The sequence below is a fragment of the Rhinopithecus bieti genome, unplaced genomic scaffold (assembly GCF_001698545.2).
Source record: "Rhinopithecus bieti isolate Rb0 unplaced genomic scaffold, ASM169854v2 scaffold_12928, whole genome shotgun sequence".
NCBI classification, from domain to species: domain Eukaryota; kingdom Metazoa; phylum Chordata; class Mammalia; order Primates; family Cercopithecidae; genus Rhinopithecus; species Rhinopithecus bieti.
In genome coordinates, this window is record NW_016807614.1 from 770032 (window position 1) to 797367 (window position 27336).

Sequence of the window (27336 nt, forward strand, 5' to 3'; positions counted from 1 at the left end):
AAGGGAAACCGAAGTAAAATGATGACAAGCTTAGCCAGAGAGGAAGGAGGACACCCCTTGTTGAGTCTTTCTATGTCACAGAAGGAATTTACTGCAAGCCCATGGAAAGTAGAAGTAAAATCAGCATAGGCCATTAACAACCCTGTCAAGGCCTCTCTGCAAATGTGACTCATCCCTAGTTATTTCTGCAGTTAACATTCACCCCGCTCAAATGAAAACTAAAAACCAATTCTGTCACCTTAACATTGGTGTCAAAGTTGGACTCTGCCTTTTCTGGTCAAGGACCTAGAATATTTTCGTTTTTCTCTGAGGACTCCTTTGTGGATCTCATGGGACAGTGTCAGTGGTTCAGGTCTGACTTTCAGGGTGTTTTTTTTTGTTTTTGGGGGGGTTTTCTTGAGGCAAAGTTGCCCGGGATGTGTGCAGGGGTGCAGTCATGGCTCACTGTAGCCTCAAACTCCTAGGCTCAAGCGATCTTCCCACCTCAGCCTCCTAAGTAGCTGGGATCACAAGCACGCACCACCACTCCCCTACCTCCCCTGGCTAAATTTTTTTTTTTTTTTTTTTGTAGAGATGGGGCTCTAACTATGTTGCCCAGGCTTGTCTTGAACTCCTGGACTCAAGTGATCTTCCCACCTCAGCCTCCCAAAGTCTTGGGCTTACAGATATGAGCCACCACAGCTGTCCCTGACTTTCAGTTTGATCGATGGGTTTCAAGTGACTGCTATGAAATGCCAGATTAATAGGCATCTCCATTGGCTCCTTTCTCCTCAATATTTACTCTCACTTATTGAATAGAATGGTAAAGCACATCACCAAATAAATTGCCTTTGGGAGAGTGATCCTATTCTGTGTTTATAAGCCAGCCAGTTCCCAGTGTCTTGATATTATAGAGACTAAGTGAGTTCATTGGAAACAAGTTAAATTGCTCAGAGGAGATCTGAGAATATTCCAGAAGTCTTATTTCCTCTAACTGAGTGACTACAGCCTGCCACAAGAGTAGAGGATGTGGTTTCAAGATGGGGTGAGACTCAGCATGCTTTGTTTATTTGATCTGTACAGAGATGTCCCACTTTGTGTCCAATGGTGATGGGCTGGTGGTGACCGTGGACAGTGAATCTGGGGATGTCCTGTGGATCCAAAACTACGCCTCCCCTGTGGTGGCCTTTTATGTATGGCAGCGGGAGGGTCTCAGGAAGGTGATGCACATCAATGTCGCTGTGGAGACCCTGCGCTATCTGACCTTCATGTCTGGGGAGGTGGGGCGCATCACCAAGTGGAAGTACCCGTTCCCCAAGGAGACAGAGGCCAAGAGCAAGCTGACGTGAGTTGGGAGCTCGGGGAAGGAGAGGGCGGCCATGGCCTTTGTGTTCTGGTGCTGTTGCAATGTAGCAGGCCCTGCACGGGAGGCCAAAGACAGGACAGTCTCTGAAGCCATGAGGAATATCCAGAGCCACGACTGCCTCGTTCGGAAACCTCAGAACAGAAGAGCTGAGGGGCACCCATTAAAGCTTCAGAATTCTTAAATATTACATAAAAATCATGAGTGGGAGGTGCCGGGCACCATGGCATACACCTGTAATTCCAGCTACTTGGGAGGCTGAGGTGGGAGGATTGTTTGAGCACAGGAGTTTGAGGCCTACCTGGGCAACGTGGCAAGACCCTCCCCCTGCTGCCACACACACACAAATAAAGGTGGGGATAGGAAAGAGACTGCCAGTATAAGTATAGTTTGGATCTATCTTAGGTGGTAGGGATGCAAGAGACTTATTTTTTTAACTTTCTATATTTTCTAAATTTTTAGGTTATATTCATTTTAAAAATCAGAAAAAAAAATAGTTAACAGTGTGTGTCCAAGACTCAGCAGGCTTCTGTTCTCCATCCCCCTGTTATTAGCCTATCACTGAGTCACTTAAACTCCCCAAGCCTCAGTTTCTTACTTCATAGAGTTGTGTGGAAGATCAAATACGATAATGTGCCAGAGAGTATTTAGATTGTAAAACACCATTCAAATGTAAGATATTCATTGAGAGAGGTTTAGATAATGTAGTGGATGACCGATCAGGTGGACTCTGGACAGTAAGCAGAAGGGCCAGGGGGTGTAGCTCTCCTCATTTTCCATCTCCCTGATGTCCCACATGGGGACAGACTATATAGCTGAGGAACCAGAAGTCTCACCAAGTCTGGAATTTCTTATGCATCCCTTTTGCTATCGGCATCCAGAGTAGAGCACCATTTCTCAGGAGTTCTGTAGGACCTCCAGGATCCTTAGAAAGCATGGGGCAGAATGGGGGTATTTTTGGTGGTCGCTGGAGTGCAAGTGTGTTGTACAGGGTCGTCTGAGGGGCCTCGGCGGTGGTGATAAGCACTCAGTCTCGTGGATGGCCATTGGATGTAGTCCTTTCTGCAGGCATCATGGGCATTGTCTAGTCCAGCCCTGCAATTTTGCTGAGGCTTGCCATTAAGTGGCTTGTCCATGTTTCTGCAGTGAGTGACAGCTGGGACTAAAGTCCTGTGGCCCTGTTCCCAGGGCAGTGCCCCACCTTCACACCCCTACTGCTTTCCTCCATGTCTGGGGGGTTAATGCGGTCATCCCTGTGGGTGGTATTTGGGGTTATGATTCCTCCTTTCTGTGGGATCTGGAAATTAAATGACTCTGGAATGCATGTATCTGTTTTTCTCTTAGGCCCACTCTGTATGTTGGGAAATACTCTACCAGCCTCTATGCCTCTCCCTCAATGGTACACGAGGGAGTTGCTGTCGTGGTAAGTCCACTATGGAGGGCTCACAGCTGCCTAACTGCTTCTATTCCATTTTAGCAAAGAATGACTTTGCTATGCACAAGCATACTGCGGGTTAAGCATGCAAAATACAAATCTTAAATTCTCAAAAACAGTTTCTGCACATGACACATTCTACTTTGAAAGAAAGATACATGACAGAAACAGCTTCTTAAAGCTGAGGAATCCCTGATTATTTCCTTTTGCTTTTGTGGTCAAATCTAAACTCCCCAGACTGGTGTTCATGACTCTCCTTAATCCAGTCCCACGATGCCGTTCTGCCATCCTGTTAGTTTCTCTGTGTGAGTTACATGACCCAAGCAAGTACACCTTCTCCCTGACTTCTACAAGCTTCCTGTTCATCTTTCCCCAGGGCATTTGTTCAGGCTGCTCCTCACCTCACGCTTCAAGTGCCCTTTCTTCTTCCTTTTCCCTACTCAAACCCTTTGCATGCTTTTGCAATCTCTCCAAGCCTCCTTGGGCCTCACCAGCCTGCCTTGAACATTCTGTCTCTAAAAGTCCAAGGCATCATAATCCTAGCTGTTTGTCTTGATCCCTGCAATGCTTGGGCTGTGTGGTTGGCTCTCTTGTCTTCCCAGTGAGTTGGGCGACTGCTTCTGTGAGCAGACAGCGCCTGCCTCTGTCGTAGTTCCAGCAGCACCTGAGCCAGCACTGGCTGTGTGGGTGGACTTTATTCCACCCCGTTGGTTGCATCACTTGTGACTAACAGAGATATCCATTCGTTCTCCTTCACTTATGTCTGCTTCTCATAACAGCGTCTTGGAGTTCTACACACACACTTCTTGTTCCCCAGTACCCAGACATAAGAATCTGAAAAGACGTCCATAAAGACATCAGTGCAGCTTGTCACATCCTGAGAGAGGAGCTTCTTTGCCCAGAGTTGGGCCTTTGTGTCCTTGTCCTTTGGGCTCTGTCCTGGACTAGCCCTGCACTAGAAATCGCTCACCTTTCAGGACAGTGGCTGGGATGGTGTGCTATGGGACCGGCTCTCCCTTCAGGGCTCCTGACCCTCACTGCACCCTCTCCACAGCCCCGCGGCAGCACACTTCCTTTGCTGGAAGGGCCCCAGACTGATGGCGTCACCATTGGGGACAAGGGGGAGTGTGTGATCACGCCCAGCACAGACCTCAAGTTTGATCCCGGACTCAAAAGCAAGAACAAGCTCAACTACTTGAGGAATTACTGGCTTCTGATAGGTAAGAGCGGGTCTCCCACAGTAGCCAGAGGTGACAGCATGCTGCCTCCTGGTGGTCAACCACCGGCCCTGGTAGTTACACCGTACTCAGCTCGGAAGGCCTTGTGCTCAGAGCCTTTCCCGGCTGGCCCCTGAGACCTTGGGACATTTTTACCCCCCAAGGAAAATCAACAAGTTAACTGTGTTTCTGAGTCAGTTTTTGAAAACTGTTTAATGTTCCAAAACCCAGGTACTAAATCATGTAAACCTTGTATGATTATCTGACATTAAGCCCTTCAGAATGCATTTCCTCATTCCTCACAGCCACCCTGTGTGAGGTAGGTACCCTCGTCATTTCCATTTTATAGTTAAGAAAACTGAGACTGTTTCTATGGAAGAATTAACTTGGGGTCCGTGTGGGCATGAGGGTGAGGGGTTTGAGAGGCAAGGGCTGAAGACCCAGGAGGTATGAATTCCCAGGATGGGTTGAGAGCAGCAGAGTCGGGCTGGTTGTGGTTCTAGGGCAGTATCGTCCCAGGTGTGTGGGAAGGTCCCTTTTTTCCTCTCTCTCTTGTTTTTGCTGCCATCAGTAATGGCCAGGGGTTGAACTAGAGGCCCTGTCCCAAGAGAGATAAGAAGTTGAGATGACACCCAAAGGCAGCGAGTGTGACAAACGAAGGCAGAGGTGAGAAGAGCTGTGTTCCTAGCGAGTGTGCCAAGTCATTAGAGCAGGAGGGAGTTTTCTTGAAATGCACCTGCCCTTCCTGTGCCCCACCCCCCACTGTTCTGCCACCTCCCAGCCCCAGTAGGGGCAGAGCAGGGCAGGAGGTCAGTCGGGTGCTGGAGCACCGAGGGGCCGATGCAGTTTCTTCTCTCTGTTCTCTCCCTCTCATGCTTGCTGCTGACAGGTACTAGGGGAGAAAGAGGTCAAGGCTGGGGCTCTAGAAAAGAGATGTGGGGCAGCCGGGAGCATGTGGGGACGAGGAAACAGTAGAATCTGCCAGGCAGTGTGAGGGTGGGGATGTGTGTAACCAGGTGTTACGGGGGGAACCAGATATCCTTGAGCCCTGATCCCTTTCTTTATAGATTGTCAAGGTCCATTTCTTTTTTCATCCTGATTCCTTGTAGCCATTTTAATTTTATTTTTACCAAATAACAGGTAAAGGAGATGACAAAATAATAATATGTTTTTACTAACAGAAGTAGTTGGAGGAGCATGTATGAATAGGCCCATGGTGAGAAAAAAATAACTAATGAGCAGAGGCCATTGCAATTACAAGGCTGCTCAGCATTACCGGCCAGTTAAGGGGCTCACAGACTGCCCAGCAGTGATTAAGAAGATGTGTATATATGAGAATAAGGAAATGTGTATATATGAGAATACAGAAAATATGGGGGCAGGGAGTCTTCATGGTTAACTTGTAAAATGAGATCCCTTTAAAATGGAAAGGTTGTCCAAGTAAGAAAACTGCAAAAACAGCAAAGTATAAGGAATCTATTAAGTGTAAGGATCCCACAATTCGAAAGCCTCTTTGGAGGAGCTCCAAAGCTCATCATCTTAAAATATGGCACTGAGACTGTGGCAGTGTCTCCTGTTGACGAGGACCCTTCTGTGTCCAAATGTGTCCTTTCATTTTCTCTTTGTGGAAAACATTAAAGATATTCCAGGTTGTCATTAATCTTTAAAATACAAGGATCCAATTAGCTTGAGAGGCATGGTCTCTGGGTTGCCCCAGAGCCATGGCCCTGACCTTGGGTGCTTTCGGCATCAGAGCTTAGTTAACTAGGCATATATAAGCCCAGGAGAGCCTGATTCAGTAGGTCTGGGGCAGGGCCTAGCCATCTGCTTTTTGCTCTGGAGTCTGGACCTAAGAGATAATGATAGATGAACATAGTATTTGTACAAAATGTTTAGCGGTCTCATGAGTAAAGTTGTACAGTGGTTGGTCCAGCATGTGCAGTGTGATATTAGTGAAGGCCCAGCTCCGGGAGAAGCCTGTTTACAAGAAGGTTGACAGGAGGACTAGGGGGATTCAGGCTAATGCCTTCCATAGCAGTCTCTTGGCAGGTGTCCTACCAGACAGGTAGGACTCTGAGCACTGAGTGGGTATTGTGGGAAGGGCAGAACACTGCTGCGCAGCGTGGCATGTGGAAGAACACCTCACTTTTCTTAGACCATAGGTCTCTTGTTAGTGAGCCTCAGAGTTACCCGCACATACTCACGTTCAGATTCCTGGGCCCTACCAGCAAGTCTGATTCAGAGGTCTGAAGTGGGCAGACCACACATGGAGAAATCCTGCTCCCAAGCAAAGCATGTCTCAGAGCTCCTTGGTACACAAGAGAAAGTAGTGGTGGCTCAAAACAAAAGTAGGTTTCCCTTAAAGAACGATATTATGTTGTAGATAGAGAACTGACCTAAAGATGGGGAATCAAAGAGGAATTTTCCAGATCAAGAAATGTACATTGCTTAGACTAGTTCCTGTTTGTTGTCATCTTGGCATGTATATCATGAAATCTTTGATAGGTTTAGGGGAACAATGGAAAGATCATAAGGTGAAAGAGATGTGAGTCAGAGTGAGATCTGCTCATGGCGAGAGAACAGAGAGGAAAGTCAGCCAGGCTGCTGGCAGCCTAATCTGAAAAAGTGACCTGGCTCTTTGGGGCAGTATGTGGACTCATTTTTAGAGATGAATGGATTATCAAGCCCTATCAAATCCCAGTTCCTTATTCTAGTCAGCTTTGTATCTCTTACAGTAATTGCACACAATAGATGCTCAATAAATGCGTAATGAATGCTCACTCAGTAGCCATGCAATAGTTGTGTAGTGAACAGCGAATGAACGTGGAGCGAGCTATGGCCCCATCCATCTAGCAGGTGTGTCCTACTGCTCTCTTGCAAGTAATGTACCACTTTCCCAGATGGAAGCTCACATTTACGTAATAGTAGGACTAGAACTCCACCTGAGCAATTTAAATACCAAGATGGGAATTCGGCAGCCATAGAAGAGTGACGTTATAGTGGAAAGCATTGAAAGGAGAACTCCTTGAACTTTTAATGAAGCCTCATAATACTTCACCTGTGGATTGGACCCATGCAGCCCCATGAGCCTTGTGTCTGGTGCATCCCAAATGTCCTGATCCCTATCATGACAAGGACACTTCTTTGCTCCTCAGTAGGAGACACGGAATACTGTATTCTGCCATCAAGTAGTAAAGGTCCTGCTTTGATGGAATTTTCTGATAACTGCCACTCATTTTCTCTAACTCGCAGTCCTGCTGAGAGTTCGCACTGCGGGCCCCTCAGTGGGTAGCACCTGTTGCCTAAGTTTAGCGTTGAGTGCCACCACAGCTCGGGAAACTGTTCTCACTCAAGGTTTTGTTTCCTCTCATAGGCCACCATGAAACCCCACTGTCTGCGTCTACCAAGATGCTGGAGAGATTCCCCAACAATCTGCCCAAACATCGGGAAAATGTGATTCCTGCTGATTCAGAGAAAAAGAGCTTTGAGGAAGTGAGTCAGGGGGTTGTTGGTGTTAGGTGTTGGGAGGTGAGGCATTAGACTTTGACTTTGCCTTCTGAGCGTGCAGCCTAGTCTGGAAGGGAAGAGGAATGCACCAGAATGCAGAGCAAACAACATAAATGGTTAAGGGCTAGTGGAGAGGAATAGGAAGCAACTCGTGAAGGAAGGTGCAGGAAAGGCAGCAGAACCAAGCTAGACCTGGACCTGGATGAATGGGTAGGATTTGGCCGAGTGGAGGGAGCAAGGGGGCACAGGAGGGATGGTACAGCAAGGGCAAAGGCCTAGGTGGGAAGAATGCTGGTGTGCCCAGCTCTCAGGCCAGACCCGAGGCTACAAAGCAGGGAGTAGTAGGAAATGGGCTCACATGGGTAAAAAGGAACCATGTTACAGGGCCTGGAACAAGCCCTGTGGAGGAGTTAAGAGTTGTTGAAGGCTGGGTTGGATGGCTCACATCTGTAATCCCAGTGCTTTGGGAGGCCAAGGGAGGAGGATTGCTTGAGCCCAGGAGTTTGAGAGCGGCCTGGGCAATATACCAAGACCTTACTGCTAAAAAAAAAAAAAAAAAAAATTGTTGAAGAAGTGATGAGACCTGAAGTTTTATGAAGCAGACAGAGAGTGGCCTGAGACTATTTGCACAGAGTTCCAGGGGCTCTCTCAGCACACCTTGGCCTAAAGCCAGAGGAGAGGGAGTAGAAAGGACTCCAGACCGGGAGCTGAAAGCATCAGTTGAGGAATTCAGCAGCCCCACAGAAGTCAACCTCATTCTCCTTCCTCTCTCTCCTCTGCTGGCACCCCCTGTTAGCTTTACCCAGTCAGAAACGACAGGGGGTTGGGGAGGCCATTGCTTTGGTCCATACAGTTCAGCATTCTGGGGCACAGAGCCAGTGGAGGAGGTGGAAGGATGGCTCTGTAGGAGGGAACTCAACATGGCCAGGGAAGGGGAAGAGGGGACGTCTGAGGCTTAGCGAGCTATTCAGGCTTGGCAGCTTCGGCAGCCCTGCCATGGAGGGCCCAGGGACAGAGACACACCTGGGCTACATGAGCAGGGTCAGAAGAAGAAGAGAATGGCTGACTAATGCAGAGACCAAAAGCACAACAAATTCGGTTGAGAGATTTAGATTTTATCCAGAGACAAAGGAAATTGTGGACTTTCAAGATTCCAGGGCCCAGTATCTGTTTACCATCATCTATGGAGGGAGCCCGGTTGGAGAAATACGTTGATTCCTAAAACAGCAATCTCAAACAGCATTGTCCTATAATCTTATTAAAGTCCTGCGTATTCGTTATTGAACACTTAGAAAATAAACACATACAGAAGAAAATAAGACAGTGCCCTTAATTTAACACCCAGAGGTCAGATCTTTACATTTAACCATCTAGTCTTGGATAACAGTCTTTGAAAAAGTAAGTATTAAAATACTCTGAGGTGCATCTGTATGGTGATGAGACACACAGATGTCCCTGGCCACATGCCCAGATGCCTCCTCTACACTCTGCAGGCCACAAACCCCCCAAAATGTGGGAGGCACTGTGGGAGAGACGCGAACAAGAAGGGTACACCTGGAAGGGGAGAGAACATTCTAGGCAGCCATCTGGGGGAGGGGTGAAATGGTGTGAGTGTGCGGGAAATTTAGCACGTGGGAAATTCAGCATGTGCCGGGGAGGCTGTGTTAGTTTTGTTGGGCAGATGATAACTGCATACCTGGAATACTAGATATTTGAGAATGAATCAGTGCATTTTTCTAAATGCATGTTCCATGAAGTCTTGGAGATTCTGAGGAACTCTAGGGAAGCTCCATTTTTATCTGATTTAATTTTGGGCTTCTAAATTTTCTTTAACAAACGCTTCTGATGCTTCTTAAAAACTTTGAAGAAATAGTGGACTACTGGAATAAATTATATTTTTGGGATTGCACTGACGGTTTACAGGCAACACAAAACTGCTTTATTACTTTCTAGCCATGCGTCTCCGTATACGTGCGAATTTCCTTTTAATGAGAAATGGTATTATTAAATCAAATACCAACTTTTCACCAGACTTTGCTACAGATGACTTCAGAGTTTTCCCGGATACTGAACCTACCATCAAAGGAGGAAGTGTTTGCCTATTTGAGGATTTTCAAAAAAAATATGTAGGGTCTGAAGACACCTGCCAAAAGTATTGCTCCAAAAACTATTTTTGAATAATGATAACCTCACTGCAAAGATGCATGGTCTGTGAAAGCAATTGCTTTGAAGGAGGCAACAATTATCTGCCTACATGATCTTTGGTGAGCTTAAAACAAATACAACACCCTGCAGTACAGTCATATCCTTGTAAACAGTGATTGCCTCTCTTGATTGCTGGCCTCATCTGTATCTGGCTACAAATTTTGCAGTGATGTCGCAACTCTCTCCCATGCAAGGTTATCAACCTGGTTGACCAGACTTCAGAAAACGCACCTACCACCGTGTCTCGGGATGTGGAGGAGAAGCCCGCCCATGCCCCTGCCCGGCCCGAGGCCCCCGTGGACTCCGTGCTCAAGGACGTGGCCACCATCATCCTGAGCACCTTCCTGCTGATTGGCTGGGTGGCCTTCATCATCACCTACCCCCTGGTAAAGCTCAGCACTTCCCCTTTGCCATCCACCTGTTTCTGGGGCTTCTCTGCCTGTCGCCTCACGTCAGTGAGATCCAGACAAAAACAACCAGCACATTTCGTTCCCCATTTAAAAGTCAGTGTTTATCTTCAAAAACATAATTAAAGAGACACTAGCCTCCCAGAAAAGGACAATTTGGTACCTAAATCTTAGTGTTTTTCAAGTAAGAGCTGATGTATAAGCCTTGCTCAAAGATGATTTTGAATAGTTACCTGTATTTTTAAAGAATAAGGATAATAGATGATGACCTTTCCTCTCTTAAAAACTGCCATTAGAACGTCTGCTGGGGAGAAGAACCAATAGAAGAAAAAAGAAGCTGCCCGTGAGATCAGCTTGTGTGAAAAAGGCAGCATGGCCATTCCATTACTTCCTAGTTGGAAATGAGCAGGCTCCGTAGTGGAGCAGGCTGTGGGTGGGATGAAATATGTGAGGGGAGTGGTCCTTCAGCAGGTTGCTCAGAGACGCTGTTACCTGAGCTCAGGGAGCTAATGACCCGCCCAGGATAGGGAATGACAGACCCTTTACGGCACTCCCCATTGGCACGTCTGCACCTGATGGTTTAACTTTTCACCTCACTCAGTCCTGTGAGGTCATCATTATTGACCTCATAGGTCAATAATGATTTTCTTTTGTCCACAAAGGAAGCAAGTAGACCCTGAGAAGCTAAGTTACTTTCCCCACGGGTACCCAGCTAGTAGGCAGCATTTCCAGGACTCCATCCCGTGGTGGAGGGAAGGAGAGATGACTCTCTGGTGGGTTGGTGGCTCACAGAAGTCCCTTCAGTCCACCTCCCGGACATGGGTAGGGATAATCACAGATCGCTGCTACTTCAGATAATTACAGAATGAATCCTCAGGTATTTGAGAGGCATGTGGCCACGGGGAAGGCAGTGGGATAAAAGGGGAAAGCAGGACCTTAGCCAGGCTCCCCATGTGTCAGCCCCACTGCCACCTCCTGGCAGTGTGTGTGCAGGGGACCACAGCTTCCTCACCTGCCCCTCTGGACTACTGAGCATCTGTGCGCTAGCCTCTAGCCAACACACAGACATGGTAGATGGCAAACCTGGGGCTTGCCTCCACCCACCACTGGCTCAGCCGTGCTACCTGTACTTCCTGTTTGGTTTCACCTTTGCAACAACTCTCAGACTTTCATAAAAATCACAGAATTTTAGAACCAAATGAAACTGGCACAGCCCTCAACCTAGGACACAGTCCTTCCCCTGGTGGCCATCCAGCCCCTCCTAGGGTTGGGGAGTGGGTTGTACAAGCGAGGATCTAACTAGTCGGCAGAAAGACCTCCAGTCGTCAAAGCGATTCTGCCTCCAGGTGCCTTCTCACTGGTCTCTTTGTGCCCTGTGGGGTCACATAAAATACACATGCTCCCTCTACCACTGGGACCTGTCCCTTCCCAGCTGCTTGTTTCCCTGTGGGAACAGCTGCCCTTGTCTGGATGTGGGTTTCTCTTCCCAGAGCATGCATCAGCAGCAGCAGCTCCAGCACCAGCAGTTCCAGAAGGAACTGGAGAAGATTCAGCTCCTGCAGCAGCAGCAGCAGCAGCTACCCTTCCACCCACCTGGAGACACGGCTCAGGACGGCGAGCTTCTGGACACATCTGGCCCATACTCAGAGAGCTCGGGCACCAGCAGCCCCAACACGTCCCCCAGGGCCTCCAACCACTCGCTCTGCTCCGGCAGCTCTGCCTCCAAGGCTGGCAGCGGCCCCTCCCTGGAGCAAGACGACGGAGGTAAAGCCAGTTGCCATCTTGATGCTGTTTCGTGTTTCCTTCGAGCACCTCCTGAGAAGTCCAAGGAGTCTCTGTAGGATTGTAAAGTGCCATTCTCAGGGATTCACTGTGTTCTCCTCTAACTGGCACTCTGGGGGTCTCTGCAGGAAGGCTTCTGCCCCATCCCTTGGCATCTCCCCCTCAGAGGGCCTTCTGGGGACCACCCTGGCCATCCCCGTCTTTCTCTACAAGGGCTGGGTGTCGCGGCTGACCAGAGGTGAGCTGCCCATTGGGCTGGAGAGAGTTCCCAGGGCCAGCTGGTGGCCAAGTGTGAAAGTGTCACAGTTGATCTGCTTTCCTCTGTGGAAGTTGGCTCAAGCCAGTTGTCAGAGCCCCAATTCTGAGGGAATTGGCACAGAGCTGGTGCAGGGACCTCAGAGCCCTCTGTCCCAGGCAGTCTCCTCATTTTACGTGTCCACCGCCGCCTCCTGAGTGTTTCAGTGCGGATCTTTACAGTGGACTTTCGTGGTTGTTGTTAACTAAATTAAACCATTCTAACTATATCACAATAAATATGTAAAAGTATATGAAACGCTATGGAGAATCCCTGCCTTCCAGAAGGTTTTAAGATATGCAATCACACAGTAAGGTAAAGGCAGAAACAGAATGCAGGGGCAGGGGGAAGAGGCAGCCCTGGGTGTACATGGGGAGCGGGCCTGGCAGGCTCTTCCTGAGCAGCAGTCTGGGGTGCAGTGCCTCTTAAATCCCATCTCTTAATCTGAGGTCAGGAAGCTTGCCACCACGTTAACCTCAAGGTTCTTTAGGTGATAATCTGTTTGAAACAATCTCTCTTTTTCCTGTTTTGTCCCAGATGAGGAAACCAGCATGGTGATAGTTGGGAAAATTTCCTTCTGTCCCAAGGACGTCCTGGGCCATGGAGCTGAGGGCACAATTGTGTACCGGTGAGTGGATTAGCCAGCCCCCTGCCCTCACTGCCTGGTGTCTAAGTTGCTGCCTGTCAGGTTGCGAGCCTGGTGCCAGGCTCAGAGCACAACAGGGTCAAAGCAGTGACCTAGGCACTTGGAGTCCCGCCTCCAGGGAGCTTGCACATAGAAGCATGATTCCGGGGCCACCAGGCAGTCAGTCGGGGCCCTCTAGGCTGGGAGGCAGTAGTTGAATGCTGTGGACCCAGGTTCTCACCTCATTTACACAGCCTGACTCGTGCTTACCAGACACAACTCCTGCTCCTCATCCTGCAGGGGCATGTTTGACAACCGTGATGTGGCCGTGAAGAGGATCCTCCCCGAGTGTTTTAGCTTCGCAGACCGTGAGGTCCAGCTGTTGCGAGAATCAGATGAGCACCCGAACGTGATCCGCTACTTCTGCACGGAGAAGGACCGGCAATTCCAGTACATTGCCATCGAGCTGTGTGCAGCCACCCTGCAAGAGGTGGATTTATTTATTTTTTTTTATTTTGTTAACTTTATTAAAGTCATAGCACTTTGGGAGGCCAAGGTGAGCAGATCACTTGAGTTCAGGAGTTTGAGACCAGCCTGGACAACATGGTGAAACCCCATCTCTACAAAGAAACCAAAAATTAGCCAGGCCTAGCACTGTGCTCCTGTAGCCCCAGCTACTTAGGAGGCTGAGGTGGGAAGATTGCTTGAGCCTGGGAGATCGAGGCTGCAGTAAGCAGTGATTGTGCCACTGCACTCCAGCGTAGACAACAGAGTGAGACCCCATCAGAAAAAAAAAAAAAAAAAAAAAGTCACAGTGAATTGTACTCATTTTAAATGTACAGCTTGATGAATTTTGACAAATGTCTATACCCATTTAACCACATACGCAGTCAAAATGTGGAGCATTTTCATCCCCCTAGTTGTAACAGGGTGGTCCCCCTCGCATGCCTGGGCAGTCTGCTTGCAGTTGGCATGTCTCTACCTCTTTGCCTCCAGGAAACCTGGACAGTTGCTCTTCCCATCTTCAGTCATGGCTGGTGTGGGCCTGAAGGATGCCAGTTGGTAACTCCAGGCTTTAAGATCATCCAGCAAATTCCTTTTGCTCAGTTTCCAGGCTTACCTTGAAACTGTATCAGTATCATTTGGATTCCTTTGTAGGTTCACCTATATGAGGCAATGAACTTGAGTTTTTTGCCTTCTTATCTTTCTCATTGTAAATTAGTAGATTGGAGCTTTGCTCCTTGTTGGAAAATATAGATTTAGACAGAATGTTGTCAGTAAAACTTCCTGTTTCTTTCTTAAAATGGTATCAAAGAAAACGAGCTGAGGGGCCAAGTCCTGAGGACTGTGTGCCGTGACCTCATTGTCATGTCTTTTGCAGTATGTGGAGCAGAAGGACTTTGCGCATCTCGGCCTGGAGCCCATCACCTTGCTGCAGCAGACCACCTCGGGCCTGGCCCACCTTCACTCCCTCAACATCGGTGAGAGGCTGCGCTTTACCAGGCCAGCAGCCTGGGTAGGGGTAATCAGTGGCCCAGGTGGGGCTAACCAGTAGCTTGGGTAGACCTTGCTTCTGTTCAATCTCTTGGCTACATCGCCAGTAGCAAAGATAAGTGGTGTAAGAATTTGAGGAGGAATCCTACATAGTTGAATACCAGAGCTTTTCGAGGTGGCGGCAGGCATCCTGGGAGTCTGACGAGGACATACTCCCCATTGGAGGAGGAGGCCTGGGGTCGCTCCTGGTAAGCATTGGACTAATCTGGAGTTCTCTATTAGTTCACAGAGACCTAAAGCCCCACAACATTCTCATATCCATGCCCAATGCACATGGCAAGATCAAGGCCATGATCTCTGACTTTGGCCTGTGCAAGAAGCTGGCAGCGGGCAGGCACAGCTTCAGCCGCCGATCTGGGGTGCCTGGCACAGAAGGCTGGATAGCTCCAGAGATGCTGAGCGAAGACTGTAAGGAGAACCCTGTGAGTAATAGGCTATGGCCCTTTGAAAACTACAGAACCAGCCCATTGTATCTTCAGGAGTAGAACCTTTAAATTCCAGGTTTGGGGGCTGGTGCCCTTGTAGCTGGAGAATGGCATTCCTTTCACCAAGAGCTTCTGTGTGAACTTTCTATGTCATCTCATGTTCAGGTGATTAAAGGGGCAAATGTGGGCAATTATCTATTTTTTTTCGCTATTCTTCCAATTACTTGTTTTTTTGTTTGTTTGTTTTGTTGGTTGGTTGGTTTTCTGTTTGTTTGTTTTTTTGTTTGTTTTTGTTTTGAGACAGAGTCTTACTCTGTCACCCAGGCTGGAGAGTGTAGTGGCGTGATCTCAGCTCACTGCAACCTCCACCTCCCGGGTTCAAGCGATTCTCCTGCCTCAGCCTCCTGAGTAGCTGGGATTACAGGTACCTGCCACCACACCCAGCTAAATCAATCAGTTTTTAACCCCTTTTTAATTTTGGTAAACTTGGAAGTCAGGACTTGCATAGCGTGAGCAAACTTCAAGTTTTCATTATTTTTAAATTTTTTTGTTTTCTCAACTTATTTTGATAATTTTTAGACATAGAGAAAATTGAAAGAAAAAAATTTTTTAGAAGTGAAATCTCACTATTTTGCCCAGGCTGGTCTTAAACTTCTGGGCTCAGGTTTAGCCTCCCAAAGTGCTGGGATTACAGACGTGAGCCACAGCATCTGGCTGAAAGAATGTTAGCATGAATACCTGTGTACCTCCACCTAGACTCAACGTTTGTTAAAACTTTTGCCACATTTGCTTTATCTTTACCTATTACTGAACCATTTGAATATAAGTAGCAGGCATCCTGACCGTTCACCCCTGAAGACCTCAGCACGTGTCTCCTAAGGAATACATTGTGTTTGCAACCACAATACCATTATCCCACCTCAACAATTAATGCTGTTTCTATCCATCATCTCATATTCAATCCATATTCAAATTTCCCCAGTTAGTCCCCCAAATGTCTTTTATAGAGCTGGGTATTTAGCTACATACTGGGTTCGACACCTACTGGGTTTTGTATACCAGGATGGAATCAAGTGTCTTGCATTACATTTGATTCTGTCTCTTGGAATTTACACCTTTCCACCTATATTTTGTTCCATGTTGAAGTTCCATTTTGAAGAGTCCAGGCAGTGGGTTATAAAATGCCCCATTCTGATTTGTTTACTTGTTTCCTCATGACAACGTTGAACATTTCTCTGTATTCCTCGTATTTCCTGGAAACCAGAAGTTAGGTGTAGAAGCTTGATTAGGTTCAAGTTAAATGTTTTTGGCATGAATAGATCACAGGTCTCTGCATCAGCAAGCATGTGATGGCAGATTGTATCTGTAAGATTGTTATCACCTCCTCTTAGTGATGCTACAGCTGATCTTTCTATCATAAGGGTTCATTTCCTCCTCTGTTGTTAGTATTTGGGGTGATCCTTCAGCACAATGTGATATCCTGTTTACTGACAGTCACTCACGCAGTGGTTTAGCATGTGTTGATCACCCTTGCCTGAAGTACTCAGTTCAGTAGAAATTATTCTGCATTATTAGCTGGCATTTTTCTGTAAAGCAGAGCTTTCTTTTCACTTTCTTCTCTCTCTCTCTTTTTTTTTTTTTCTTGATCACTATGGGCTCAAGGATTTTGAAACTAATGTTATAATCCATTTTCATCCTTTTTTTGTTATTTACTTCTTTTGATACACAAATTGTTCGAAATTTGGTCAACCTGGAACCCCTTCAAGCTGGCTTCTGCATCCATTTGCTAGGAGTGCACTCACATTTGAGCACCTTATTCTAGCACAGGTCACCGAGGCTCACCTTGGACTCTGCCCGATGGAGACCTGGATGGGTCAGCCATCTTGAGTGGATTAGATATGGTCCTCTCTTACCCAGCTCACTGGGGACCAGCAGCTGGTCAGTTCATCAAAGAAGTCAGTTACAGTGAAGAATCATAAAAACACGTATACATGCTGTAACACTGAATTTTAACTTCAAGTAATATAAGCCCTTAAGTTATAGAAATCTTGTACTGTAGGCTAAGGTCTTTTCAGATTTGGGTCTGACTGACTGGAGTCCTCATTTTCCACCTTGCATTAAGCACACTCCTGTACCACTTCCATGACTTCTGCATGGAGGCTTGGACACTTCAAACACTTCCTAAGCGATTTGAGAGCAGAAGCCTGGTTTTTAACGCTTCGTGACCCAGTCCCTTACAGCTGAATCCACCACACCGAATGCCGCAACAGCTCTTGTAACCATGCCCTTTCCTTTGTGGAGTCTTTCTAAAGATTCAGCTTACCTCAGAATTCGTGGCACTCATGTTTAACAGCTTATGGAATATTCAAATTACAAGGACAAGAGGCAACAATAAGTTTGGGAAAGAACATAATTGGAGCCAGGGAGGTTGGAAAGATGCCTCTTCACCTTAGTGTTGACTATGCTGGGGACAGCAGGTTGCACAGAGTGTAGGGGGCGTGGGAGACCCGGAGAGCTCTGGGAATCAGGGGCGAGTTCCAGCTGTGGTGACCATGTTCCTCCTGTCGCGAATCCAGCACCTTCCTAAGGGAAAATCTGGTGAGGTGGAATAAAGCATGGTAGGTTTGGGGATTGGAAGACCTGAGTCTCATCCTGGTTTGTCACATCCAGCAGTGACCCTGAGCTTGTCATGCAACCTTTCTGTCCACATTCTCATCTGGGGATGAAAGTATTTGCTCTGCTTACCTCATGATGTTGTTGTGAGGCTGAGAGTGCTGTGTTGTTCAAGGTGTGTCTCCTCCAGCATGGGAGTCAATGAACCCCTGGTTCCTCTCACTAGACCCTCAGTTCACCTGGTGGAGAATCTCAGAGGCGGGGCCTAGTAACAGGGACCTGAGCTGTGCTCAGGAACCACCCTGGTGTTACACCCCAGGTAGCATGAGCTAAAAAATACAAACGTACATTTCCCTCAAAGGAAGCTCCTCTGTAGACACAGAATGGTTTCATGGCATAAGTGAGAGGCTTTCTCGGATTAACATCAAAAATGACCTCCTTGGTAACTTGTCAGATAGTTTGTTTCTGGGGCTGTTTTTGAATCATAAGCTGTTTTATTCACTTACTAGCAATTTTGATACCTACTGTGTGCAGGCACCATTCTGGGCCCTGGGGGTACAGCAGGAAAGCAGTGACACAGAGACCCTGCCTGTGAGCACTTTCATGTTGGGGGTAAGGAATATATAACAGCCAGGAGTGCTTTTGATGGGCCAAGCACTGTCGCAAGCAACCATTTTTGCATACTAATGCATCTCTCTTGACAACAACCCCATGAGGAGCATGCTGTCAGTGTCCACATCTCACATGAGAGGGAACCAGGGGCTTCCAGGTGGCTCCAAGCCCAGCTTCTCCACTGTGACTTCTGACACCCATGCAGTGCTGCAGGTTACCCCTCACTGCTCTACGCAGTTCACATATATCAGCTGATTATCCCAGAACACCTTCCAGGTGGCAGAAGCAGCAGCAGTGCTCCTCCCTCCCTGGCTGTGAGTGAGGATGAAAACTCTGCTCCCACATTTCTCACGCCTCGTGTCTCTTTTCAGACCTACACGGTGGACATCTTTTCTGCAGGCTGCGTCTTTTACTACGTGATCTCTGAGGGCAGCCACCCTTTTGGCAAGTCCCTGCAGCGGCAGGCCAACATCCTCCTGGGTGCCTGCAGCCTCGAGTGCTTGCACCCAGAGAAGCACGGTGAGCAGTCCAGGGGTGGGGGTTGGGAGCAGCTCCTCAGCTCCCTCGGGTGGCCCCGTGGAGCTGGGCTGGTGCCACCTCTGCACTCACAGAAGCCCTGGCGCCCCAGCTGCTCACCCCGCAGGCCTCAGGAACCTACAGACTTGTGCCAAATCTGGTAGAGGGTTGGCAGGGTTATCCCTGGGGCACCACCTTCTAAAGCTGAGACACTCCAAGATTCCTCCAGGTCACCAACTACTTGTGTGACCCAGGCAAAGCCCCCTTTGGAGACCTTCTTTTTCTACCTGGTGACATGAGGGTTAAATAATCTGTGGTCCCTTCCTGCACTGGCATTTGGGAAGACAGATTGTCTTCTCTCTTGTGAGGGCCAGTGGTCAGAAGGTGCGGTCCATGCTGGGCTGGGGACAGACAAGCTTTATCCTCACCCTGCTGGGCTGGTCTCCTGGTATGGGTGCAGCAAGTCTTTCTTTCAGACTTCAGGTTTTCCTTACTGGTAATTGGCCCATGACACTCCAATGCTGCCTTTTGAAAAAATTTAAACTAAATTATTGTTTTGTTTATGGTTGATTTTCCTTATTGTAGAAAACACAGATTAGCATAAAGGCCCGTATAGTCCCATTATACAGGGATAAATGATGGCTATTAATACCTTTGCATATACGTTATTCTAGTCATTTATCTAGACGTGTATGCATATTTTATAAAAATATGGTTAAATCCTGCATCCTGTTTTGCAACATGCATGTTTTGCAACGTCACCTTGAATGTCTCTCCACATCAATCCATATTTAGCCACAGCCGCATTTTAACAGCTCATGGCCCAGTGTAGGGAGGCACAGTAATATATCCACTCAGGCTTCTGATGTTGGATGTTCCCAGTCACTTCCTTCACAAACCATGCAGTGAGGACTCACCTCATTGGCTGAGGTTTTGTGTCTGTTCCTAATTATTTTCTTGGAATAAATTCCTGTGAATAGAATCATAAATGAGAGGGTATGCAGCTTTTTAAAGCTTTGGTATTTCCCTGTGACTTTGGACTGGTAATCGTGAGTTGCTTATTTTCCTCCTTTATAGAAGACGTCATTGCACGTGAATTGATAGAGAAGATGATTGCGATGGATCCTCAGAAACGCCCCTCAGCGAAGCACGTGCTGAAACACCCATTCTTCTGGAGCCTAGAGAAGCAGCTCCAGTTCTTCCAGGTAGAGACGTTTGTTCTCTTTATCCAGAGTCTTCATTTAATGTTTTTCAGATTTTGAAAATATAGAAAAGGACAAAGAATAAAACAAATTGCCTATTACCCTAAAACAGAGAGATAATCATGGCTGATGTTTTAATGTTTTCTTCATATATAAAAGTATAACTGGGATCTAATCATATATACAGTTTTAGAACCTGCTTTTTTTTTTCAACTGTACATGATATTCTAAGTATCTTTCATGTTAAAGTTCTAAAATTCCAGTGATCGTAGCATTCTTTCATATGGATGTGCCGTAATTGTTAAGCTTTATATTATGGAATTTCCAAATATATAATACATAAATGTTTAAACACTGTAACGAGCACTCCTTTATTCATCCCTCAGGTTCAACAAGTATTAACCTTCACCCTCTCCCCTCCCCAGGTTATTTCAAAGCAAATCTCAGGCATCATATAATTTCATTCAAGTGTCTTAAGTTTATTTATTTATTTATTTATTTATTTATTTTTTTTTTTTTGAGACAGCGTCTCACTCCGTTACCCAGGCTGGAGTACAGTGGTACAATCTTGGCTCAGTGCAACCTCTGCCTCCCGGGTTCAAGTGATTCTCCTGCCTCAGCTACCTGAGTAGCTGGGATTACAGATATGCACCTCCACGCCTGGCTAACTTTTTTTGTATTTTTAGTAGATATGGGATTTCACCATCTTGGCCAGTCTGGTCTTGAACTCCAGACCTCAGGTGATCTGCCTGCTTCAGCCTCCCAAAGTGCTGGGATTACAGGCATGAGCCACCATGCCCAGCCCAAGTGTCATAAATTTAAATGCTTTCTTATATTGTATTTGTTTCTATCATCTTTTACACAGTCTTTGCCCAGATCTCATTTTGCTTAAAATAGGTTCTGCACAGTTAGAACTCCTTTGGCGATTTGACTGTTTAAAAGCTTTGTGACAATGTCAGGTGACTTTTGAAGTGGTGACGTGTTTTTCAAAGTCTTCCATGTATGAATTGAACATAACTCACCAGATCGCCTCCTGCCCAGTGCGTGGCTCTGAAGAGCAGGCTTGTGGGGCAGTGCTTTTCCCCTTGGGTCCAGGCAGAGTGCAGTTTGGTGAGCACCATACTCAGAAGTGACCATCACGCTCTCCGGGGGTCGGACTGGGGCCTTGGCCAGAGGGAAGCCCCCAGAATGTAAGCTCCTCGAGGGCAGGAGTGCTTGACTACTGCATTCACTACTGTGTCCCTGCCTCCTGGCCCAAGGTGGGGGCTCAGAAACCATTCAGATGGATCGGGCTGGGGAGAGTTCAATGCTGTCTTCCATGTTATAGCCTAAGGATTGGTCACTGTGTCCATGGACATGATGTGAAAATTCTCAAGTCCGTATGTCTTCCAGGGACTTGTGAAAACTAGCCAGGTCATTTCGATCACAAAATACAGAACACGAATAAAACCCATGCAAAGGGACCTTCACCCACCATGGGACAGGATTTAAATGCTTAGTATCTCCAGGTATATGTCTGTCAGACACACCTGGCTTCCACCCAGGTCATTTAGCTGTAACAGCTTTGCAACTCAGACATGTGTGTTCCCAGTGCACCCAAGTTGACAATCTGACCTCTCCACAGCTTTTCTCTGACAATTGTAAAGTAGGAATTCAGCCAGTCTGGCTTCATCTTCATCATAGAAAAGGCTGCTCTGAGAAAACGGTCTCCTAAGGCTACTTAACATTGATGTAGGCAGGGCTCACCCCTCCCCGCGTCCTCAGCTGTCGACCTGTCTTACTGATGGGACCTCAAGAGGCCCGTACTTGGGTGCTTCCTGGCCCTCTCCTTATTTCCAAAGTCAAATGCAGAGCAAGGTTTGAATCCCAACAGAAGCCCCTGGAGCCCATACTCTTGCCACCAAGTTTCCTCTTTGAGAAGAAGGCCCAGCTTCACTGGTCTTTTCTCCTGTTGGAAGGAGGAGTGGCGACCCTCCACCAGTTACGGGCTTGAGCATACCGTGTTTCAGTGAGTAGACAAAGCACAGGATGCACATCAAATCTGAGCTTTCCTTTTCTTTTTGGTTTTGGTTCGTTGGATATAGATTGCACTTGCGGCTTCGTACACATGGCACGTGTGTGCACATGTGAAATTCAGGGTATGCGTTCATGGTCTATGTGCAGGCATACTCTGTGAAGCCTCTCTGTCATGGAGAAGCTCTCTGTGGGCCTGTCCTTCATGAGGAACAGACAGGGCAGCTCACAGGGAAAGACACGGATGAGGGAGGCAGAGGGCAGGGTGCCTGCTGCCCAGCTCTGGGGCAGGCTGCAGTCTGGGCCTAGGGGCCGTCATCCCTTCATGGCTCATGTGCCAGTGACCGTCTGTTACTCAGAATCCCAATCGCACAGCTCTCAGCATCTCCGGCACTGTCCATCATCTGCTGCCCTTGTTTCTCTCACAGGACGTGAGTGACAGAATAGAAAAGGAATCCCTGGATGGCCCGATTGTGAAACAGTTAGAGAGAGGCGGGAGAGCCGTGGTGAAGATGGACTGGCGGGAGAACATCACCGTCCCCCTCCAGACAGGTGAGCACACTGCGGCGTGTGAGAGGGCATGTTGCAAAAGCCGCTGCCGCCTTTCCAAGAAGTAAACGTGGAAATGGACGCTCCAGGCTGTTCAGGCCCCAGATCCCACCTGTCGGTTTGAGACTTTCTTGGGTGTGTCCTTTATGGTTTGGTTACACTGATGTGTGTTTCATTTTTGTTCCCTAGAGTGACAGGTGAGTGATGGTGTCATGCTCTAGGTGGTCATTTCCGATCTGGGTGCGATCACCAGGTGGGGTTCAGGGGGACACCGCCCTTGGGTTGAATGGGAGGATCTGCTCCTGTGACTGGGTGTGGAGTGACCTCACCTTTCAGTCCAACTCCCCTCCCTCCTTTCAGTCCAACTCCCTAATCCCCAGAACCCCGGGAATTGTTTTCTTTTAAAATTTATTAGTTTTAAATTTGATTACCCATTGCATCCCTCAATGTTTTTCTAGACCTGCGTAAATTCAGGACCTATAAAGGTGGTTCTGTCAGAGATCTCCTCCGAGCCATGAGAAATAAGGTAAGCGGTGTGTAAATACTGGGGAGGAAGTTTATCCAGTAGACGGTTGGGGATGCTACTCACGCTGACACGACACCTTCCTCCTTTCATCCATTCTTGATAAATCTTCTATCCGTGCTGGCATTCTCATCTCTCAGGAGCTAGGCAGCTTCAGCTGGACTTGACAAACTGCAGACTGTTGCTTCTCTTACGCTGGTTTTCCCTTCAGGGACGTAGGTGCAGATGAAGCTCTGAGAAGCAGTGCTCTGTGGCCCGTGTCCCTCATGGTCACTGGTTACTGACTTTTGTGGGGCCTTCTCCCTGTCTGATACAGCCACTGTGTGTAAACTTATATAAACGTGCCTCGAATGCGGGGACCCCACTGGGACAGACACTCCAATCTCAGGCGACTTTACTCCTCCTGAGGTGACCAGGAGTGTCTCCAGGTCCTGACTGTCACAGAAGGCCTGAGCCCCCGCTGGACCAGCTGGGCCTTGCTTGCTTCGAGGCCTCCTCCTGAGTGAGGGAAGCAGGCGAGATGATGGGGCTGGATTGTTGGATACATAAACCTTTTTTCCTTTTCTTTACCAAAAACCAACCAACACTCATATTCTTTCTCTTCCTTGCATGATGAAAGGGTGTTTTGCCAACATTTCCCAAGCCTTCTAACCCCTTTCTAACCTCTCAAGCTTTCCGACTCTCTTTGCAGAAGCACCACTACCGGGAACTGCCTGCAGAGGTGCGGGAGACGCTGGGGTCCCTCCCTGATGACTTCGTGTGCTACTTCACGTCTCGCTTCCCCCACCTCCTCGCACACACCTACCGGGCCATGGAGCTGTGCAGCCACGAGAGACTCTTCCAGCCCTACTACTTCCACAGGCTCCCAGAGCCCCAGCCCCCAGTGACTCCAGACGCCCTCTGAGCAAGGGCGGCCCCTCTGTTCTGGTGGCCCCAGCTGTGACTGAGGGCCTGGTCACCACAATTAGAGCCTGACACCTCCCGGCTTTGCAGGGAGACCAGGCTTCCCAAACCAAGTGCCTTGAGCTGCCTGCTCTGCAGCCCACAGAGGACAGTGCTGACCCCAGGAAGTGGGAGAAGTGGCACCTCGTGACCTACAGGGAGCTGGGAAGATGCTGGCCCTAAAAGCCTTACAGTCAGGATGTCTGCAAAGGAGAGCCTCAAAGACAGCGCGAGTAGCACCCCCAACCATCTACTGGATAAACTTGCTTCAGACTGTTTTTTTAAATTCCTGCTTAATGTCAGTCTGTGGGCCTTTCAGGAAGGGGGAGGAGGGAATCCTGCATTTTGCTCGCGTGCTGGGGCAGCGAGGCTGAGACGCACCAAGTGCAGCCTTCACTGGAGACCGGACTTGAGTGGTGGGGGATGCTGACAAGGAGGATGGAGTTCAGAGAGTGTCGTCCTGTGGTATGAGATGCCTCATTGATCACAGATGTGCCCAGAGTAGCCCAGGTCACTGTTAACTAGTGTTTCTACAGAGGCAGCAGGAGCCGTGAGCATGAGGCATGGCATTAGGGACCGGTCAGCTATGCATGCCAGCAGGTGGAGTCGTGTCTACAGGTCTCAGAAATGAAGAGGCTGCTGTGTTCTGGAGGCAGTTGTGGCCCAGTGCCAGTGGCCAGAACAGTGGCCTTTAGTGGATGTGCCCTGGGCCATCTGGAGGTGGTGCTCAGGAGTGCTTGGGGCAAGAGGTAAAGAGTTCCCTGGCCTTCAAGGAGAGCAGCTAAGACCCAGACAGGGGCTAGCCTTCAGGACCAGAGGGAGGCTGCCGAACGGGACCCTCCTGGTCACCAGGAGAAAGCCCTGGGCCAGCGAGTAGTCAGTCAGCCTCCTTCGTCCCCAAGGCTGGTGGAACAAGAGGCTCATGGTGAGTCAGGGCCAGGGTGGGCGGCCAAGGCCAGGGTCACCGTGTGCTTCATGGGTCAGCTGTTTTGTTTTTCTTGGCAAATTTTAATAACTATATTTTAATTATACTGTAGAATGCTATGTCAGCATGAGTAAGCTAAACTTGAAGCTTACTTGTGAAGAATAAATAGATAGAATACATCTATTTTTTTGTGGTACCAAAAATCACCATCCCTCAAGAAAGAGTGTTCATGTATAGAACATTCTCTAATGCTGAAGAGTAAAACATTATAGCAACACTATGTAAATGTATTGAACAGTCTCTAGATTATATTTGTGCCATACCGTTTTTTTCTAAACTTAACATAATTTTTAGGTTTAGTTTCCATCAAAACTTTTGTATTTTCTCTCCCAAGAGCCTTAGAAGTTAAAATGCAATCAGCCTACCGTGTAAGGAGATGTTGTCCATGTACTCTCTCCAGCCAGTTGGGGGATCATTGCGGCTCAGGCCTGGTGAACTCAGAGACTCCATTCAGTATTAAGAATGGGATTGTTGAATTTTACTCACTCACAGAGAAATCACTGTTTCTTCATGTTGTAAGATGTTTTCTGTTTGTGTATTTGTATCATGGTTACTCATCTAAAGCTCTTAATCTGCCTTTGTAGAATTCAGTTCCCTTCCTTTCATCATAGCTAAAATGACTTTTGTGCCTACTATTAACATGATCCTACATCCTTAAATCTCATTGATTACCTCACTTAGGCCTTGGAACCTTGGCCCTTGGTCGGTGTCCTTGGCGTCTTCTAAGCAAGGCTGTGCACTTTTCAGAAACGTGGCCAGACTGCGTTTCCTGCTGCTCAGTGCCGCGTGCCAGGTGGTCTGAGACTGCTCCCCACACGACTGCAAGGCGCTTTACCTGTGGCTTTGGCAGTAACCCAAGAGAGGATCAGAAGGTGGAGAAGCTGCCACGAGTGATTTAGCAGGACTGCCACAGGGACTGCCCCCCACCTTATTCTCAGCGCAGATTTTCTCTTTGGGAGTACCCAGGTGATTTCTAGTGGCCCAATTTTGTGTCATCTCCCTGCTTTAGCCCTACTTGCCTAGAGACAACTGTTTCAAATGCCTTTTCTGCTTATGCTAGTTTCTAACCACCCAGATTTCTCAAAACCATTTATTCAATGTATTTTGTTTGAGCACTTACTGTATTGAGCTAGGCAGGATATAGGGTGCTGGAGATACAGCGATGAACAAGACAGGCAAAACTTCTGCTTTCCTGAAACTTGTGATGAGAAACAACAATAAAAAAGTGTTGCTGCCACAAAGAAACCGAAGTGTGTGGGGAAGGGCACGTGTTTGCGGTTTGCATCTCTTCTGTCCCAGAATCACAAGGATCTGGTCCAATCACCTCTGGTCTGTCCTCTTAGTCACCTTTAGGAGCCCAGGTTCCCGTCCATCCTCTGGGGGGTTTGTTTGAAGAGATCTCGTGTGGGTACTTGTCATGAAAACACCTTGGGCATCATCTGGTGTATCCAGTTCTAGTCTCGAGAATTCTGGTTTCCCACTGTGCTCAGCAAGTGGAAAGGTCTTTTCAGGCCAGAACAGCTCTGCACCATCGCGTATCATGTTGCATCTTAGCTGTTTGATCTGTAGTTCAGGTTATGGGACTTCTCCAATCCTGGAAGGCTGTTGAGCGTTTTAGAAATACTGTATGCTATCTTCATCTTTAAGATGGAACTTGGTCACATCTGTTAGGAATCCAAAGGACACTATGACTTATTTAAATCTTGTCTTGAACCTTGTATTGAACCTCTGTTGGGCACGTGTGCCAGAATTTCTCTTGTTGTTTCTCAAGTCTTTTTAATTTCAATTTTTTTGTTTGTTTGAGACAGATTCTCGCTCTGTCGCCCAGGCTGGAGTGCAGTGGCACGATCTCTGCTCACTGCAACCTCCGCCTCCTGGGTTCAAGTGATTCTCCTGCCTCAGTCTCCTGAGTAGCTGTGATTACCAGTGCATGCCACCACGCCCAGCTAATTTTTTTGTATTTTGGCAAAATATATTTTTTTTTGCCAAAATGTATTTTGGCAAAATGTATTTTTTTGTATTTGGCAAAAAAAATACAGTGACAGGGTTTCACTGTGTTACCCAGGATAGTCTCAATCTCCTAACCTTGTGATCCGCCTGCCTCGGCCTCCCAAAGTGCTGGGATTACAGGCACGAGCCACCGTGCCTGGCCTAATTTCAGTTTTTGAAGTGTCCACAAGTCATGAGGCGCCAAAACATTTTCACTTGGGGGGCATTGGTATTCCCTGATTAGCCATGAAGCAATCTAGCAGCTGAAGTGTGAAATCCTGGGTGCGCAGGTGTTCTGCCTCCCACTGTGTTCTCAGTGCAGTGGTAGTCGAGGCCCTTCCAAGGAGACATCACTCTGATCAGTTACAGATAGATGTTCTGGAAGATCTGCAGGTGAGTAGATCCAGCAGACTTTCTTCCCACCAACTCTAGAAGAAAGGGCCTTATCAGAGTTGACCCTGAGCCTTTGGTAAGGTTTTGTGTGCATGTGATTCAGTTATCTTTGGCAATTCTTTCTCGCTGCAGTGAGAGAGATTAATTGGTTGCTGATCAAACTGCTCGTGCAGACGGGGGGACCTTTGGATTGTACGGCTTTCTC

The 27336-nt window shown here is 47.8% G+C and overlaps 1 protein-coding gene across 1 annotated transcript in view; it reads left to right on the top strand.

The window, feature by feature from the left end:
- Window positions 1-26597, top strand: part of ERN1 (endoplasmic reticulum to nucleus signaling 1) — an 89752-nt gene extending 63155 nt beyond the window's left edge. The window contains exons 8-22 of the mRNA XM_017882860.1: window positions 1063-1324; window positions 2687-2765; window positions 3832-3997; window positions 7368-7486; window positions 9901-10092; window positions 11604-11877; window positions 12728-12818; window positions 13116-13305; window positions 14197-14296; window positions 14592-14791; window positions 18391-18538; window positions 19613-19740; window positions 22179-22302; window positions 22758-22825; window positions 23514-26597. Of these exons, the coding sequence (XP_017738349.1) occupies window positions 1063-1324; window positions 2687-2765; window positions 3832-3997; window positions 7368-7486; window positions 9901-10092; window positions 11604-11877; window positions 12728-12818; window positions 13116-13305; window positions 14197-14296; window positions 14592-14791; window positions 18391-18538; window positions 19613-19740; window positions 22179-22302; window positions 22758-22825; window positions 23514-23726 (2354 nt within the window). The 3' untranslated portion in view covers window positions 23727-26597. The remainder of the gene's footprint in view (window positions 1-1062; window positions 1325-2686; window positions 2766-3831; window positions 3998-7367; window positions 7487-9900; window positions 10093-11603; window positions 11878-12727; window positions 12819-13115; window positions 13306-14196; window positions 14297-14591; window positions 14792-18390; window positions 18539-19612; window positions 19741-22178; window positions 22303-22757; window positions 22826-23513) is intronic.
- Window positions 26598-27336: the final 739 nt, after the last annotated feature.